Source organism: Pelmatolapia mariae, linkage group LG6 (assembly GCF_036321145.2).
Source record: "Pelmatolapia mariae isolate MD_Pm_ZW linkage group LG6, Pm_UMD_F_2, whole genome shotgun sequence".
NCBI lineage: Eukaryota > Metazoa > Chordata > Actinopteri > Cichliformes > Cichlidae > Pelmatolapia > Pelmatolapia mariae.
The window spans coordinates 23,761,705-23,780,900 of NC_086232.1; the positions used below are offsets into that span (position 1 = coordinate 23,761,705).

At 41.1% G+C, this 19,196-nt stretch overlaps 1 protein-coding gene across 1 annotated transcript in view; it reads left to right on the plus strand.

Moving 5' to 3' along the window:
- doc2g (double C2-like domains, gamma) overlaps positions 1–19,196 on the plus strand; it is a 36,861-nt gene that overhangs the window by 9,333 nt on the left and 8,332 nt on the right. The window contains exons 6-10 of the mRNA XM_063476252.1: positions 6,754–6,880; positions 7,805–7,861; positions 8,474–8,598; positions 18,531–18,612; positions 18,855–18,951. Coding sequence (XP_063332322.1) covers positions 6,754–6,880; positions 7,805–7,861; positions 8,474–8,598; positions 18,531–18,612; positions 18,855–18,951 — 488 coding nt within the window. The remainder of the gene's footprint in view (positions 1–6,753; positions 6,881–7,804; positions 7,862–8,473; positions 8,599–18,530; positions 18,613–18,854; positions 18,952–19,196) is intronic.

A 19,196-nucleotide genomic window follows, 5' to 3' on the forward strand; every position in this document is an offset into this window, starting at 1 on the left:
GTGTCTCTCTGGATGAGTTCAGGCACCAGCACAATACCTCAGACAATAAACAGACTTTGTTCTCATTACTCCCTAGAAAGGGGCAAGAAGTCAGAGAATGGGAAAGCAGATAGGGATCCCCAGAGAGATGTTTACTCGCTGGGGTTGTGCCCTGCTGCATCTGCTCTGCTGGGGATGCTGTAGTATTTGATCCCTGTGCTCTGTGCACTGCTGAGAGGGAGGGACTCTGCCCAGACTCGGCATTCTCGTAGACTCGCCCGAAGGCCTGGAGAGTGCAAAGTGCACTGTCAAACTGGGCCGTCCTGTCACATCCAATAGGTCCTGTGTTTAAGTAATGTGTTTTTATGTAAGCGCAAGGATTACGTCCATGCAGTCCTAAACCTGCAGTAAATGAGTTTGTCTGCAGTTTTGGTGCCGAGCGGGTAATGTACAGTGAGTTACTCTTTGAAAACAGCTGCGGCCAAAAGGAGGCGCCGTGAGGGTGGTGAGAGCGAACCACTCGAGTAAAGTCGCACAGCTGTGTTACAAACTGATACGCGATACAAAGTTGTGTTGTTTGGCATGTTTGTTCTGCACAAACTAGTCTTCATATTGATTCAGTAGATTGTTATAAGGCTATAATCCCTTATATTTAAGTGTCTTAACATGGTGTAGCCCATGATTGTTATGTAACAGCCGTTGTGGTCCACTCCTTAAGCAGCTGTTTGCCATTGTGCTCTCGTGTCTAGCAGCTATAGAGAGACCTGATTTACACTGGCTGGCCAACAAAAGTCACACACCCTAATATTTCATTGGACCGCCTTCATATTTGATGACAGCGAGCATCCACTGTGGCATCATTTCCATAAGCTTATGCAGTGTCACAACATGTATTTCCATCCAGAGCTGCTGCGTAAGGTCTTCTCCTAAAGCATATCCCTAAGATTCTCACAGGGGTTAAGGTCTGGGCTCTGTGGGGGCCAAATCATGTGTGAAAAAGGATGAAAACTGGCATTGTCATACTGAAGTATACCCGTGCTGTGAGCGAAGAAAAAAAATCCATTAATGAAAAAACCTTGTCACCTCAGTTTTTGGGCACACAGTGTTGAAGTATGTAGACCTCTGATCTAATGGGAAGCTCTTACTTATTTGTTTAGTTAAATTCAGGTGTTTTTTGTTTCTAGCTTGCAGTGACAGAGTAATTTGTTTCTGTTTTTTATAGTGCTGAAGTAAGAGGAGGTGCTGTCTTTTTCCTCCTCATTTATCCTCACAAAAAAGTGTTTCACTGTTACGCTGAATGAGCCGAGGCACAGTGATGTCACAGGAGCACAATGGCTCTGAAGGAGGTTTAGCTGATAGCTGCATTTGCTCTGAAATTGGAGGTATTGTGTTAATGACAGTGCTTCAGGTGATGCACCTGATGAGGAGCTTTCTCCCATTCATTAATAAGCAGATCTGGAGCAAAAGACGTTTGGAGTTTGTATCAGACAGAAGGAGCTCTGGATTGTGTAGCTGTCAAACTGGGTTGCATCAGCATTCTGGCACTCAGGACAGATGAAGCAGTGACATTTAGTTACTTGATTCTGTAGTTTGCCATGCCAAATATCTACTTAGGAAGCCAAAATCCCCGAAAGGCTCACACTCTTGGAGGATGCTGGCTCACAGATGCTGTGGTCACAGCTGGAGAAAAGGAAAAAGGGGGTATCAGGATTTCCCAAAGTTAATGCTGTAGTCTTCAGCAGTGATTGAAAAAAATCAAACTTGATGTTCACTCTGAACCAATGAGCCTTTTTCTGTTTGATGGCTGTAGTCTCTCGCCACTTCACACATATTTTACTTTTATTTTTTTGCTGTTAGTGATTGGCCAAAAGCTTGTAGGTGTGCATTACTGCCACCTTTTGGCAGTGGCAGCATGTTATTTACCACCAGGTGCTCATAAAAACAAATAAATAGATAAATAAGTACTTTTGGCTGCTGTCATATTCATGCAGGGCTCCACAGCAGGCAGCTCTGCGTGTTGAGATTTTTATGCCGGATGCCCTTCCTGATGCAACCCCAAAGGGATTTGTGTCTCCTCCCAGGATATAGCCTGGGATTTTTGCTTGTTAGGTGAATGTGTCAGTGAAACAGATGCAAAACCTGTTTTTGTTTGTTTGTTTGGTGGGTTTTTTTCTTTTTACATTTAATTACTCCTCTGTCTTTTCTTGCCCAGAAACAGTTGAAAATAACTGAGGATGGCACATTTGCCCATCATCACACTGCCTCAAAAACAGTGAGGTGGTGTGCACTTTGTGCAAAAATAACCACATTGCAATAACCATGAGGACGTAAAATTATTGAGTAATTGCTGCATGTTGCTCTGGCAGAAGTTAAAGCGGATTGTGAACAAATTACGACATAACCAGCATGAAATATTCATGAATTCTCACACATATTAATGCCAGGCCTCTAGAGACGTATGATATATACGTGTATAATACCCATGCATTTATGGGGTTGGAAATGATTAGCTATAAAATACCAATGGGATAACCTCTGTGACAAATTCATCAGGGTTTCCATGATTGCTTTTTGCTGCTTTGTCATTTTTTTTATCTGACTCTGTTGCAAAAGGAAATTTGCTGTGAATCCCTCTTAGTCAGAATCTAGTGCAGGAATGGATAGCTTAACCACTAAAAGCTACTACATAAAGCCATAGTTAGTGGATGTGAATCCATTACATGGCCACTGCAGAAAAAACCCCTGTACACGTACCAAATATGGGCTTTGATTTCATGGAAATTTTAAGCACCGCGTCTTCTGATGGTGATAAAGTGGGAGTGAGAGTCCATCCTCCTGCGCTGCTCTTTGTAGAACAGGACATAAAAAAGAGTTCTTCAGTGAGTGGGTTTATGCATTTATTTCTTTTTTTCATCTTTCATTCAATAATTTGCGCTAAGTGTGATTATATAAAACCATTATGCTAAGGCAAAATACAAAAAGGGAACAGCTAAATTAAAGACAGTTCTGAAAAAGCCCTCAAAGTTGTATCAGCATTATTGTTTTTTTCTTTACATCCTTTATGCAACGCCTCAATGCTTCAGTGTGCAGACTTTATCTCTAAGGGCTGCTGGAGGTCCATTCTGTTATTAACAATGAACTAGCTGAGTAAACTAATAACTAACGTCCTCAATCCAGACTTTACGGTTGGCCTCATACCAGCTAATCCTTTAATTGGTGCGGCGGGCTGCCGGAGGTGCTTTCGTCTTGAGTGAAAAGTCCACTGCAGTAAAACAGACTGGAAAAATCTCCAACCTTGCCACTTATTTATTCAGGTTATGACTCGCAAAAATTGTCAGGAAGGGTAAGACATTTGAGATCATTTTTTTACAGCTTCAGCGCTGATACTTCGTTATAGATATATCTGCTTCCTTTTGAATTCTCAGTATGAGACAGACTCAGCCTGTTTTATCACTGCGGGGCCACGTGATTGTGGGATTAGGCCCAAAATTTCTCCATCAGTTGCCGCAGTGTGAATCTGCCTTTAGGCGGTATTTTTAATAATTTAGAAAGCAGTGAGAGTGATAATGTGATACCACGATCCAGCCCCTTATTTCAATGGCACCACTCTTGTGTGCATTTTAATGCACATAAAAAAAAAATGCGATGAGTCAAACATGAATGCATACCTTGGGGACAATCTTTCAGAAGTCCTTCTGACATTTACAACTGAAACGTTTGTCAGGCTCTGAATTACCAGCAGAGAAATTGATCATGTGGAGGTGTGATGAGAGCCGGGTATCAAGAGATGCGGTGTGTTTGTGCGTGTGCGTGTTAAAGGAGTACAAACATGATTTCAGTGCCAGCTCGAGTCTGTCTCCTTTCAGTTTCTTTCCTCTCTCTCTCCATGCCTCTGCCGCGCCTCATAATAGACTTCCACCGTCCTCGGTTGTGGGCAGATAGGAATAAATCTGTGGCTTGATTTGGTATTAGATGGAGGCTGAGATTGCCTAACAGGTGGCTTAGATGAGATTCAGTTGGGTACAAATATGATCAAGGAGTAAAAAAATATATATGTTGGCTGGGTGTTAGATGTTGGGTGGTGATGATATTGTTGTTGGAGTTGACTCAGCTATATAATTTGGCTTTAAACTGAACTATCAACAGCCATGAAAGTTTACACAGACAACGCCTCGTGAATGCTTTGCTCCAATTGTTGTTTAAAACTAAATACTGGTTCAGATTAATGTCTGTAATGGAAGAGAGCTGTAATAACTCTTGCTTTTGTGACTTCATTATGAGATCAAACTTGTCATTTTAGAGTTTGCCTGCCTCAAATACGATCTGGACTGGTTTTTGGGTTCATTTTAGTCGGCTGGTTTTTATCACACAGAGACCTGACAACCCCGATAAGGAAATTGTGTTTTTTATGGCACTTAATACTGACCTATGAATCATTCAAGCATTAAAAGTCACCTAACTCGATCTTATATCTTTAACACACTAGCTAGATGTCACAAAAACACATCAGTAATTTGTAGAATTACAAGAAATGTGAACGATTACACAGTTTGACGGGCATAAAATAGTATTTATGTAGCAATGCTGTGATTTCCAAAGAGATATTAGCTGAAAACCTGGCATATCTCAGCACTGTGTGCAGTGTGTCGTCAGAAAATCTGCAGAAAATGAAAGACAAAAGAAGAAGTGGCAGCCATAAAAACCACAGCAGATGAACACTGTCTGAAAGGCACACCCTTATGAAATTGGAAAACCTGCAGCAAAGACCTGAGACAGGATCTGAGAGATACATCTGGCCTTTCAGTTTGCTGAAGCCTCATTAGAAATTATCTCAGTGGAGGGGTGGCTGTCAAGAAGCCATTCTTAATGAAGGGAAACAGAATGAAAAGGCTGAGGTATGCCAAATTACACAAGAACAGGACTGAAAATGAGTGGTAACAGGTCCGATGGAGTGATGAATCCCAATTTAAAAATTTTAGTTCAGATTATCTTCAATATCAGGAGAATGGTGAGTCCATCCAGCCATCTGTGAAACACAGCGGAGCCACATTTCAGCCAGTGGTGTTGGGGATCTTGTCTAAACTGATGGAATTATGAATGTAGAAAAATGCAGTTTGATTTTGAGCCACTATTAAATACCATCTGGGATCACCAACAGCTTCATTTTTCAGCATGAAAGTGATCCCGCATACTGCCGCTGTATAATACCTGGATAGAAATAATCACAATAGAACACTATCAGTCATGGATTGGCCTCCCCAGAGCCGGGACCTCAACATTATTGATGCATTGTGGGATCGTCTGGACAGACGACAGTATCATAGGAAACACTTAAAACGTTGACCTGGAGAACTGTTCCTGAAAACTACTTAACCAAATTACACAAAAGCTTGTCTGAGAGAGGTCAGGCCGTGTTGAATAAAGGTGGTCGTACCAAAAATAGATTTTCAAGTATTGTACAATCTCTTTTTTGCCTTATAGACCATATTTCCATGAATGTTTGCACGTTTCAATAAATCACTGCACCTATTTCCCCTTTTCTTACCAAAGTATAAAAAAATGAATGGTGCTTCTAGACTTTTTCACAGCACAGTATAAAGCCATTTTAGTGCCAGTCTTCGTAGTTGTTTTTAACACTATGAATGGGAAACCCTAATTTTACTCTCATGAGGTGGATTTTATCAATAATACCGAACCAAACTTGGCACAAGAGGTTGAACAGATTCTACCAGCATCTGTTTGGTTTTATAGGAACTCCAAAACTGGGGAAATGAAAGAAAAATCATCACAGAAGAAGTTTGAGCAGAAATGGTGTCACATTGCCCGCCAACCTTTGTCTCATTACAGACACCCTACATGTATGACAGAGCAAAGGGACATAAATCATCTGACAGCCGTGGTCGTGAGTCAGAGCTGTTCTGAAGCTTCTGCTAGAGATACTCATCCGTTATGACTAAAAGACTGGAACCAGCATGTCAAAAGTCCAAATGTCAGCGGGACAGGGAGAGAACAGGAAGAGGGGGAAGGTGTGTGTGAAGAATGTGCATGTGTGTGTGAGAGAGAGAGAACGAGAGAGGTTTAGAATGAGACAGTGAAGAAAGAAATGAAGCAGCTACAGTCCCTCTGGGAATATCGGAGCAGAGAGAGAGAGTATTGTGGCGGGCGATGGGCTGTGAAGACTCAACTGTAGCTGATGAAAAACTCGCTTTCTATCAAACATAACCATCAGTTTGAATAAGTGCTCTTGGTGGAAGAAATCATTTTACAGAACCAGTTTTGTAGCAGTAGAGACAAAGTTATTGATTTAGTTGTCTCGCTTTAAATTCCGAGTGCATCTAAAGAGAAATAAACTATAGAAAAGAGACAGCTGTACACTGATTCATATTGTACGCAGAAACAAAGCCATGATTTCTGCAGTGAAACAATGTGTGTGTGAGAGATGAAAGATTTTATTCCAGGATATCCCCGTAGATGCCACTGATTTAATGTGCCAGCACGCATCATTATTTTTCTTTTAGCTCCTGTGGGAAATGCTTTTTTAAAACATCTTATGCCTCTTACATGGGAGTGGTATGTTTGATGGGCGCAAGACAATGTGAAAAAAAAAAAAACACACAGCGGACTGATCTCGTGTTGCAGATGCACTGTTCAGATGCCCTTTGGATGTATTTGGTGCATTATTTGCTTGCTTCAAGACTTTGGGGCAGAGCAGCACAGTTTCAAGAGGGATTGAAAACTTGCCACTAATTCACCTGCACCTCTTGTCTATTGAAGGCTGTGCGTCTGTGACATGGACAGACTAGGACGAAATGAATTCATCGGAGAGGTGAGAGTGGCTCTGAAGAAACTGAAAGAAGGCGAGAGCAAACGCTACAACATGGGCCTGGAGAGAATTGCACAGGTATGTGTACATTACTCTGTGTGCGTGTTTGTGTGGACAAATATGTGATATTTATTATGTATGTGCATGGTCTTCACATAGAAAGAAGGTTTAGGTGATGTGGGTTGCACGAAGGGGTCCGCAAAGGAAATGACAGATGCGCAGTGAGATTTAAAGCGGAGAAAGATGATTGGACTAGACCTTTGATGTCACAAACAGCTTGACAGCGTGGGAAAGTGGAAGTGACGAGAAGCTTAGATTTAGCCGGCAACACCTGGGAGCAGACAGATGTGAGACCATCGATCATCCGTCTTGAACTTACGCATAAGCTTCATTAGAAGACTAAGAATCTGGAGAAATCTCTGTGAGCAAGGATGAAGGCTTCAGCACTGGATGACTGTGATCATCGGGCTCTCAGGTGACACTGCATTAAAAACAGATTTTGTCATGGAAATCACTGCATGGACTCAGCAACACTTCTGGAAATTGAATGTGTTATTCAAAAGTGTAGATTAAAGTTCCATTATGCAAAAAAGAAGACATATGTGAGCAAGACCCAGAAACACTGCTATCTCCGCTAAACCCATCAAAATGGACTGAGCCAAAGTGGAAAACTGTTTTGTCAGAGGAATCCAAATTTGAATTTATTTCTGGAAAACATGAACGTCACGCCTTACAGACTGAAGAGGAGAGGGACCATGCAGGTTGCTATCAGTTCAAAAGCCTCCATCTGCAATAGTGTGTCTATGGACATGGGACTTGCACATCTGGTAAAGCACCATCAATGCTGAAAGGCATATACAGATTTAGAGCGACATATGCACTTTTTTTCCTTACGTGCAATATAACATCTCAATGATGTGCTTATGAACTGCAATGTGATTACTGAGTTACATTAGAGGATTACAGAATGCTCTAATGCTCTTCCTGTCTTTTTTATTTCAGAATAAAGAAACTAACAATCAAACACAGGAGCAGGGAGCGCTAGTTGCTGAAGAGGAGGTAATGATGTCAACCTCTTTATCATTATCGTTGTTTTTTATAAGATTTTTTTTAACTAAAACATGACCCACTGTCTTATTAATCTCCCATGTCTCATGCAATTTATCCTTCCAACAGTCCTAATCCTAATCTGTCATCTAATTCCACAATCTTAGAGGAAGTTTAATTATGTGTTTTTAATCATTATATGTGTTTAAGGCATGACCTTTGATAAAGAAGCTACAGTTTGTAATTTAGACCAGTACCACTGCCACTCCAGTGATTTTTTTTCTCCCCTGGTGGTGATTATCTCACGTCTCTTTGTGATTCCAGAGACGAAGGCTAATAGCTTTTGGTCTCTGATTAGACTCGGCTTACGGTTCAACCTGGAGATTAAAAGGAGAAGGCTGCAGTGTCATTTTGTCCAGCCCAGATAAGACCTTTAATTATGAGCTTTAATTCCAAACCTCTAGGCTAACACGTTATATCCTACACGGTGAAAGTATTTCAAGTGTTTTGAGAAACTTTGCTGACCCGGCCGCAGGATTTCCCGCTGTGGTTATTCGCTGAAGAGGGAAATATCAGAGTGGAAACAGGTGCGCTGTCTGACACTGTAGCTTCTTGTGTCCCCAGCGTGGCCGCATCCTGGTGTCACTGTGCTATAACACGGAGAAGGGCTGCTTGCTGGTTGGGATCATACGCTGTGCCCATCTGGCCGCCATGGACTCCAACGGCTACTCTGACCCCTTTGTCAAAATGTAAGTCATGTTGGATACCCGTGAACAACCTGGGATCCTACAAATTATGCTCAGGAACAGCTTTTAATTTAAGGATTCATATTTAATTCAGGAAGTGTTTGGATGTTTTTATGGTACTGCAAAATGAAAGGCATAGATTGGACTGCTAGTGTGCTGTCTTATCAGTGCTGACATTTATCTTATTTAGCTGTAATCACAACCCCTTTTAACCATAAACAAGAGAAAGCCACCTGGTGTTTATCTGATTCCATGGTGGTTTTAGTTTAGGGATCTTTAATTGTTGACGCTCTTCAGAGATTAGAATAGATGCCTTGCAGTCGTAAAATAAGGCACACCCAGAGGCTGTATATAAAAGAAAGATGTGGCCTCCAGGATTGAAAGAGAAGTGCCTCAAATTTACATTCTTGAAGATGGTGATTGAATAGAAGTCCATTAGAAAATTACCCTGCACTTCTCTTTATTTATGATCTCAGTAACTACTTTCTTTTGCCAAAACCTTAGTTCAACATTTTCTGAGCTACAGAAACTACTATACATCAGACTTATGCTTTATTGATCTATCCAGGCCAGGCTGCCTGGGTAGATCAATAAAGCGGGCTTCTTTGAATAAATTACATGCTGCAGCAATCAGAATGCATCTTTAATATGATTTTGCTCATTAAGATTCTCAAACAAACATCAAACTGTATTTACAAGGTTCAGAGTTTTTCACAGGACTCTGTGGGGTCCTGTGAAAAACTAAGTACACCCCATGATTCAGTAGCTGGTTGAACCTACGTTTAGCATCATGAACCTGAAGGAACGGATTTCTGTTTGACTTTGTGAGTGTCTCAGAACGCTGTGGAGGAATTTAGACCCGCTCTTCTTTGCTGCCAATTGTTTATGCACAGCTCACTTAAGCTCTGGCACAGCATTTCAGTCAAGTTTAGGTCGGGACTTTTTCTGGGCCATTGCAAAGCCTCTTATTCTCTATTTTTCAGAAATTCTGATGTAGAGCTGCTGCTGTGTTTGGGATCATTATACTGTTTCATGATCAGAATACTTTGGTATGTGGAGGAGTTCTTGGTTTACCCAAGGAGTGCAAGGTACCTCAGCACCTGTGGTTGTAAAACAATCCCAAATCATCATCATTGGCGTGAGTTGTTTTTGCTGATATGCTGTGTTTGGGTTTCACCAAATGTGGTTTATTATTCTTACCAGACATTTCTGCTTTGATCTCATCTGTGCTAGTGATATTGCACCAGAAGTCTTGTGATTTGTTCAGGGGCAACTTTACAATTCTAAACCTTGACCAGACAAGCCAAACATGTCCAGGTTTTTTCTAATTGTACTGTCATTAACATTTAACATGCTAACTGAGGACTGTAGAGTCTGAGATATAGCTTTCAGGTTTTTTTTCTAGTTTCTCTGAGCATTGCAAAGACTGACCTTAGAGTGAATGTTCTGGATCTCCACTCCTGGGAGGATTGTGGCTTTGTGTGTACACACACCTGCTTTTATAGAGGTGCTCACATTTTCTGATTATCATATAATCAAGTGCAGTTTATTAGTACCACCAACCTGCTCCTTAGACTTTTAATTCACATTGAAGTGGTAAGTCATTGAAGTAATTGTACTTAGTTTCTGTCTGTTGCACAGAACTGCAAAGAGTTCTGTGAAAACTTTCTTATATGAAACTTTTTGGGGTGCTTGTAGAATCCACAGTTTATTTTTAACTGTAAAAAGCTGTTTCATTTCTTTTGTTTCCAGGCTTTTATTACATTAGAGACAGGAATGTGAAGTCAACAAGAGCCTGACTGACATTATACACCGCAGTAAGCAGATCAGCACTCTTTATGAGCTGAGGGGTTTCTGCGACAGTCGCTGAGACACATGGAAGGTCCTGCAGAGTGGAGGTGGATGCATTCTGATCACATTGTACTCTCAGTAAGATCAATTCTTTTCTCAGCCAACGCAGGTCTCTTCAAAGTCTAAAACACAGAACTATAGTTGATACTGTACCGGCTTGCCTGTAAGGCACGGTGACAGATAAAACCCACACAGCTAAATCTCCAGCGTGCCTGCTGCACTTAAGCACCAACAGTGCAGAGAGTGAAAGCTCCCACACAGGACAGCAAATCTTGTAACCAACGCCACCTCCAACAGTGGGAGGCTTCAAGGTAGAAGCAGCACAAGGTTGCTAAAAATAATACTGAAAAGGTTGTAAAGCACCTTTCTGTTTTCTTTAGATGACTCTGATCGGAGAGATGCAATAACGTCATTTATGGTTTAACAATAGGTCATTTCGTTTTTGAGCTTTCCATTTTTGAACCTGATGATGTTTGTTTATTGCCTAAGGGTGATGGGTAGTTTTCTCATTATTTATAATTTATGAAAAAATGACACAGGGATCTCAAATGAATGGGGAAAAAAACTAATCCCCAGTTGAAAAGGCATAAGGTTAAACATACTCTTTCTCTCTCGTTTCAACCAATCTCGTGGCTGAAGCTTGAAAACGCATTCATGTTTTCTCTTCTGAACTAAACTTTTGGAGAACCAGTCAGCTTGTCTGACACGCAGGCTTCCTGACACTCAGCTTCCTTGCCAATAACACCCTCCTCTGAGTACATCTGTGGGAAAAATGACATGCATTTGCTGAACTGTAAGTACAGGCTTACAGGAAAGTCTGGATGACCTATTCTACAGTGAGGTGAAGGAGTACTTTTTCAGTGTGTAGTAGTTTGATTTGAATAAGAGGAACACCTACAATCACTGCACTGAAAACTGCTTTTTAAACTAATGGTGTCAAAGGTTCGTGCAAGTGGAGAACATTTTCTGAGTCATTTTATTAACTGTTGACAACTGAAACAAGAAAGTCTGAAATGCTCATACTAGCAGTTTCTCTCTTTTCTCTCCGAGGAGTTGTTTCTTTACTTTAAAGCCGGCATGTTGTACAGTATCGGTGTCTCTTCTAATACAATGTTTTAGAGAACAAAGGTAAAATTACATGTGCACCCAGAATGCACAACTGATTCTATCTTATATCCCTGCTTGGCCTCGTGCACACTGGTACATGTTATTTCCCTCAGTTGTGTCTTCCTCCTCTTGTTCTACATTATTGTACCAGCTGCTTCTTTTACGCTGACTCTTGTCGTTTATTATTCGTTTAAGCCTCTGCCCTGATCCGATTCGTATTTCTGGCACTTGGGTCTTTTCAGCTGCCCGTCTGCCAGCATTTCTTTTTGTTCCCTTCTGTGTTCGCATATCAGGGACTTTGTATCCATCACACAGAGCCGTGTTTACCTCAGTTCAGTGGATGAGCTGTTGAAGGTGTGCAGCTCAAGGCGCTGTATTTTTTTGTCAGTGCACACCGTAGAACCAGCATAATGAACACTGTGAAGTTTTAGTGAAGTTAACTTTGAACAAATAAGGAGGGAGGGGGTTAAATATGTTGCTGGCACAGGTAAATTACATCCCTTAAGTGTACTGAGCAATTAAATTGACAGGAATTAATTTACATAGTTCACTGATGTCCTGCAGCTGTAAAACCAGACATCCTCTGCAGCTCAAGCATATCTTGATGCCAGTGTCTTTATGTGTGTGTGTGTGTGTGTGTGTGTGTGTGTGTGTGTGTGTGTGTGTGTGTGTGTGTGTGTGTGTGTGTGTGTGTGTGTAAGAGAGAGAGAGAGAGAGTTGATCAGATACAAACTGTTTATTAACATTACTGATAGGTGTAAGTGACCGCTCTGCAGTGCACTATTGATGATTATTTGGCACTTGTGATTTTAATTTTAATTTTAATTAAATGAAGTTCTTGTTGCGTTTAGTGAAACTGGAAGAAAACCCAAAATTCTTTCTTGAACATATCTATCAGCATGTTTAGGTCTATACTGACACACAGTATGTTTGATATTAAATAAAATACGCAGCAGTCGATTAACCATCCATCCTATTCCGCTTATCTAATTCAGGGTCGCGGTGGGGCTGGAGCCTATCCCAATCACCACAGGGTGAGAGGCAGGGTAAAGTCCAGCCACAGCTGAAGCATACTGGTATGGTCATGCAGGCCTGGAAACTGGTCAGCAACCGTCTGGCAACCACAGGTCTCTCTGTTTCCAGCAGGGAGCTGCACAAAAAGCCTCTTTATTATTTTGGGTGATTGCCAGTCATTTGCCAGTTGGCACAGAAGATGCTGACGTGTCTGTAAATACTTGCTACCTGTGGTAGTAAAATTTGAAAAGGAGTGACGTAAACCAGAAATGGGCAATGTTCACCTTCAAGGTAAAAGTTGCATCATCCACACTTTTTAAAAGGTTCACCTTTTAACTTGAAGCTGAACTTCATCTGTTTCTGGTTTGTGTCACACTTTTTCACTGGTCTCACTATCGCTCAGAGAGTAGCAGGTGACTGTGGGCAACTGTGACAACCTGCTAGCAACCAAAAGCAATTTCAAGGAGTTTTTTGGTACAGCACAATAGACCTATTTGTGAGCAGTTTCACCCCGCAACTGCCAACATTTTCCAGCAGCAATTTGCCAACTGATCATGGAATACCCATTTTTCTGGAGCAACCTCAGGTTGCCAGGGAGTCACTGATGCTTTAGTTACTGATTTCACAGAAACCACGTGCCGATCGGTTGTGACATATGCATTTTTCCTCCGGTGACCAGCAGCTGCCAGGTGGTCTCTGAACAGTCTCGAGGCCTGTGTGACAGAAACTTTAGCCAGAAAAGAAATGTGTCTAAACATTCTCAGTTTTTCTCAATGACTTTCCTTTTTTGGATTTGGAATTCATACTGATGAGACTTTCTATTTATGTGTGAACGTCCATGCTAACCACCGTTTTATTTCCCTGTATAGGCTACACATTTTTACTATTAAATAATAACATTATAAATAATATGACATAAAGGTTCAAAAAAGTAACCGTTCTTCATTTCTGTGTGCATATATTTATCTATCAAAGCCACAGGGAGCCAGGCCAAAAGAGAAGAGATGACTGTATAAGGAGTCCAGTCAGTCTCTCCCTCTCTCTCTTGTTAAGCTTTTAGAAGCCAATCAAGTGACACAAGGTCAGAATTATCTCAGAACTAATTTGTCTTCCATTTAAAGGACAAATTAGCATTTTAAAGACTAAATTATTCGACATCTTTCAAAAGAGCCCTGAGTCTTTTACCCTGATCTTTATGCACAATCTAAAACATGAAAAAGAAAAGTCTGTCGGGGAAAAAAAAGCCATGTAAGGGCAGAAAAAGTGCAAACATGTCAAATCCTTCATGCTGACCAAGCACACTGCCGTGCTTTACAGTTTTGTTATCTCTCTGTTCTTGCACAACGAAGTAAAAAGATCATGAGGCTCCGCTGCAGCAGGCATACATTTAGCTCCTCTCTTCTAATTGTGACTCCTTTTTTTTTGGCACATCTGTGTGTCATAACTTATTTTTGTTCCCTGTTTTTAACGTTGGCTCCCTCTCTTCCATCTATCCCTGTCATTTTCAGCAATTTTCCCCCTCTCACTCACAGGGCTGCTCTCATTCTTCTGTCTGCCTCTGCCTTAACTTGCCACCATGGTGGTACCGAAATTTTTGGAGAGTTGTCAAGTCGTCATGTGGGTCCCATGGGGGAAAGAAACATTTTGGGCAAAAATAAAGAAGAAGTTGATTCTGCTGTCCTGACTACACGTTTCATTTAATTTCTAATGCATCTATTAAAATAACAACAACAGCATGGCGATGCAGCGGTTAGCACTGCATGCTTGTTAGGTTGATTAATGAGGTAGGTGTGCCGTAGGTGTGGATGTGAGAGTGTGCTCTTGCTTTGTTACCCCTGTGATGGACTGTCGTCCAGGCCAGTTTGGATATGTTGCTCCTATCAGTCAGAGTGATGGGACTAAATCATTTTTACTCTGCTAGCTCTCAAGTATAAAATCTGTGCGATGTCCTTTCCCAGCATTTTCCAGAGTTCATGTGTCAGAAGAGCCTATAGGGGACTGGCATAATGATGAAATGATCAGTGCACTTCCATTAGAAAATCAATCAGCTGACCCTAATGGACCCCATTAGAATCAAATGATTATTTTTCAATGACTGTTTGACTAAACTGGGAAATTATTTTGACACAGACGGAATTGTGACCAAAAGATGAACCTGGTATTAAATGCACTGTAAGTTGTTTGGACCAGCCACCAATGCTGGATGGTGATACAGCCCGTGCACATTTACCCAGATTTACTTTTTGAAGTGTTCTCCAGCTGCAGTGAGAGCTCTAACAGGGGCTAGAATAATTTTTTTCCCCATATTAGCTTCTCTTCATCAGCTACCTGTTAAATCCAAAACTAAAAAAATTCTCCTCACATACACGATATTAAATAATCAGACCCCATCATATCTCACAGACCTCAGAGTACCATATTATTCCAATAAACAGAGTGCTTCACTCTCAGACTGCAGGCTAACTTGTGGTTAATTTTCCAGTCTAGTCATGCAGTCATCATGGAAAATAACCAGTTGATTCTAATGGGGTCAGTTAGGTTGCACTGATTGATTCTTATGGAACTGCCTGTACTATTATAACATACTGACTGCCTCTACTATTATAGCCTCCACTATTGGCTTTTGTCACACATAAACTCTGGCTTTGTGACTTTCCAAAATAAACTGGGAGGCAGAGCATTCAGCTCTCAGGCCTGTCTACTGTAGAAATAGGATGTTTCTAATTTTAGCGATATTGCACAAATGTGCATTGGAGGACATCTCCTAACTCTTAAAAAAAGAAAGAAAATGATATGAAAAATATTATTAATATATATCTTTATCTTCTTTTGACTCCTTATTTTAGAGGTCACCACAGTGGAACATCTTCCTTTATCTCTGTTTCACGCTCCTCTGTCACACCAACCCTTCACTCTGTGAATCTTCTCTGTGGTCTTCCCCTTTTTATACCCTTCATCCAGTACATCCACAATCCCTCCTCTGCACATGTCCAAACTATCTCAGCCTTGCCTCTTGATGTACTAATCCTGTCCATCCTGGTCACTCCCAGTAGACAAACCATAGCATTTTGAGTAGTAGTGTAGCTGCATTAGATTTCTTAATAGTATGTGTACGGGGAGGCGTTCTCATTTCTTTGTCCACGCCTTATGGGGCTTTTTAAGGATGAGTTCTGCTTGTTCATGTTTCCTCACATTACAAACACAGTTTGTCTCGTGAACAGTGTTTAAAGGTTGTCAGCAGCAGCTGCGGTAGCTCGCTAACCTTATCAGTCACTGTCAGCCGGTGACGCAGAGCTAAAACGGTGCACGTATACAGCACATAAACATGTGGTTACTTAGTTTGCTGTTCCCCACTCTTCTTTTTAAAGAAACTGTTAGTGAAAAACTGAGGGGATTATCCTCCCGTATCTCTGTGGACCAGCATCCTGCGTCGTGAATTATTTTTCACATTGAATTTTCTGTGGCAATTTGGGCACAGTTCGGTTGCTCCTTTGTGGCCTTTATTTCCATTTACCCAATCTTAATTACGAACGTTGGTGTCAAATAATGTTTTGTTATTCTGAAAATCTGAGTTCTCCCGCGTGAGTTGCCCTTGGAGGCGTATGCAGAATGTGAGTCGGCAGAGCTAAGGCTCGGATGTCCTCGAGCTTTCACTTCACCGCCTCACGTGCTGTGGGTTAAAAAGATGCTTTGCTTGGCTGACTGTCTTAATTGATTCATTATTTTCTTTAAGATTTCTATTTTATTTCTTGTGAAGTAAACCAAACTATTATGTAAACACCAGGTATTGCGGAGGATGCATCTCGTGGCGATAATGAGCTTTTTAATGCTTTAAACATTTAGCTGAGCCTGTGTCTCGTCTTTATACATTGTTTGAAACATTTAAGTTGATGGCTTTTACTGGAACACCACAGTAATTGGGACTTTAATAGGCACACAGTTAGTTTGTTACACAGGGGTACTTCTTTTGAATTGCTCAGAGATATTTAATTTCTCTCTAAGAAGACAGACTCTGATGCATTTGGTTGTCAGGCTAATCTGATGTACGAAACTTGACCGACTTTGAGTTATATACACTCATTTGTCACTTTGTTGGGCTCACCGAAACTGGACAACAGACTGGAAAATGTTGCCTTATTTGATGAGTCTTGATTTCTGATGTGGCATTATGATGGAACATAAAAACAGCTGCACATCATGGATGTATGTTGATTCATCATGGATTCATGTTTACCCCAAACAGTCTGCTGGGTAGGCTGCACAGATTATAATGTTATTTCCTGCACTCGCGTTACAGCAGCCTAACTAAGTGAAAACAAATGACACCACAGTTTCTGGCTTTTTATTAGCTTCCGTGTAGATTATCTCAACTTATGAAAGATGAAGTACATTAACTTACTTTACCCACAATAAAGAGATTCCAGGCTTGTTTGATAAATTGTGACTATTACCATTTAACATGGGCCTGTTTCCTACATCTAGAACAGGATCAGCAGAGGAAATTAAAAAGATGTTGGATAAGCAGCACAAAGAGGAAGCACAGACCTCAGATTTAGATTCCTGGAATTCATCAGTACGAATCTGATCCAAAGCCTTAATAGTATTTTTATTTTGTTGTGTATTTTACATGAAATTGTTTTTTTACCCCCCACAGTTATGTGTTTCTTTGATACCATGAGTTTGTGGAATGAAGTTACTGGAGAGCCATGAATGGTTTGGGATGTGTGGGATGCAAATGTTGTCTTTTTGTCTGTTGAACCTGTGAACAAGCTGCAGTTTACAAATGCATTCATCTTGTCATGGTGGTTGATGTGCTGCCACCTAGTGGACACAACATTTGAACTCTCCATCATAAAATCTTAAGCATCTGCTGTTTTTTCTCTTTCTAGTTGACAAAGAAAAGGTCTGCATTGATGAAGGGAGTTATCTCAGATACTAAGCTGAGAGATAAGCATTAAAGTTTACATTAAAAGGCACTAGAATCCAACAGTAGATTCAAACTTTTTGCCACCTTGCTCTCTGTCAGTTCCCCCTCCTCCTGCTCCACCTGCATCCCCTCCATCCTTCACTCGCTCTGATTCCAGCTCTGCATGCATCAGCTGTCAGGCCAGGATTCGTCATTGACAGTGAAAGGCTGGAAGAGTGTGATATCTCACTGCCTGAACATCTTGACTTTGAATTTATGCTGATGATGAATCCCGTTGCCCTCCAGCGACCCTTCTGTTGCCTCTTCTCTGGAGCGTATACTCCTCCAACATCAGCACGATTATGATCTTGCTGTGGTCTACAATCCTCCTCTGTCTCTTTCTCGTTCTCTTTCTCTTTCAGCTGCTCTCTGTCCCTGCCATTGTTCAAAACACTTCTGGGTTGCAGTTATCTCAGAAAGACATTTTGCAAAATTTCATTCTCCCTTTTTGTTTCTGCTATTCAGCAGACTTTACTGTCACAACGGGGCAAAGATTAAAAAAAGTTGTGGATTAACTGGTTTGATAATGAAGTTCTGGCTCTGTTTGACAGGACTTCAAAGATCTCTGTTGCACAAACCTATTTTACATTTGAGATCACTCACTTTTTCAAACAAAATACAATCACTGTATGTTAATCTGTGCAAAACTGATGGCGTAAGAATATCTGTTTACCATCCATCTCCACTCCACTGGAGACAGATGGTAAACAGGTAACCTGGTAAACTGTCTCTATTTGTACCTAACACTAATTACTGCACAGACATGCTAAATATACATGTGTGTGATCATTTCCATTTGTTTGTCAGTAACACTAACACTAACCTAAAAGTAGCAGAATTTCATGAAATATAGGCAAAGATTAACTAGGACATTGACCGTGGCTATTTGAGTAATAGTTTCTGACAGTCTGTTTTCCAGGGGTTGTACAGCATGTTCCCTGATCCCCCAAGATCACGCTGAATTCATGTCTTTATCTGGTTTCTCTCTCTTTCTCAGCGTCTTACAGCCAGATATGGGAAAAAAGTCCAAATACAAGACTTCCGTGAAGAAAAAGACTCTCAATCCCGAATTCAATGAGGTACAGCTCCACACTTTCTCTGCAATTAACTACACCGCAGCTAACAACTTCTTTGATTTCTCTACTGAGCTCCCAGTGTAAAGCATGGCAATTTAAGCATACCTTAAAGGGACTGTGTCATATCCTGCATGTGCACCCAGCGTATCACAGAGCACGTACTGAGTTAGGAATTCAGTTCCTTTCAATCACCTGTTTATGAATCATTGATGTAAATATGCTCTCATGTACCCCCACCTGCACAGGAGTTTTCATATGAAGTATCCTTGGACCAGCTGGCGAAGAAGACCCTGGAGATCACTGTGTGGGACTATGACTTGGGAATGAGCAACGACTTCATAGGTAGGCTCAGAAACGCTGTAGTGTGGAGGGGAGGAGTGGAGAGGAAAGCAGCGAAGCAAAGAATGTGACCGTAGCAGACTGTTTAAATGAAAGCGGAGCAGAGAGATAAAAAAAGAAGAAGGAAAAAAACAGGCTGAGTGTGGGTAGAGAGAGGGGGAAGAAAACTAGAGAGATGAGAAGTAATTATGAGGCTTGAGGAGAACGATTGAGCGAGCAAAGAAGACTGTGAGTGGAACAGGAAATGG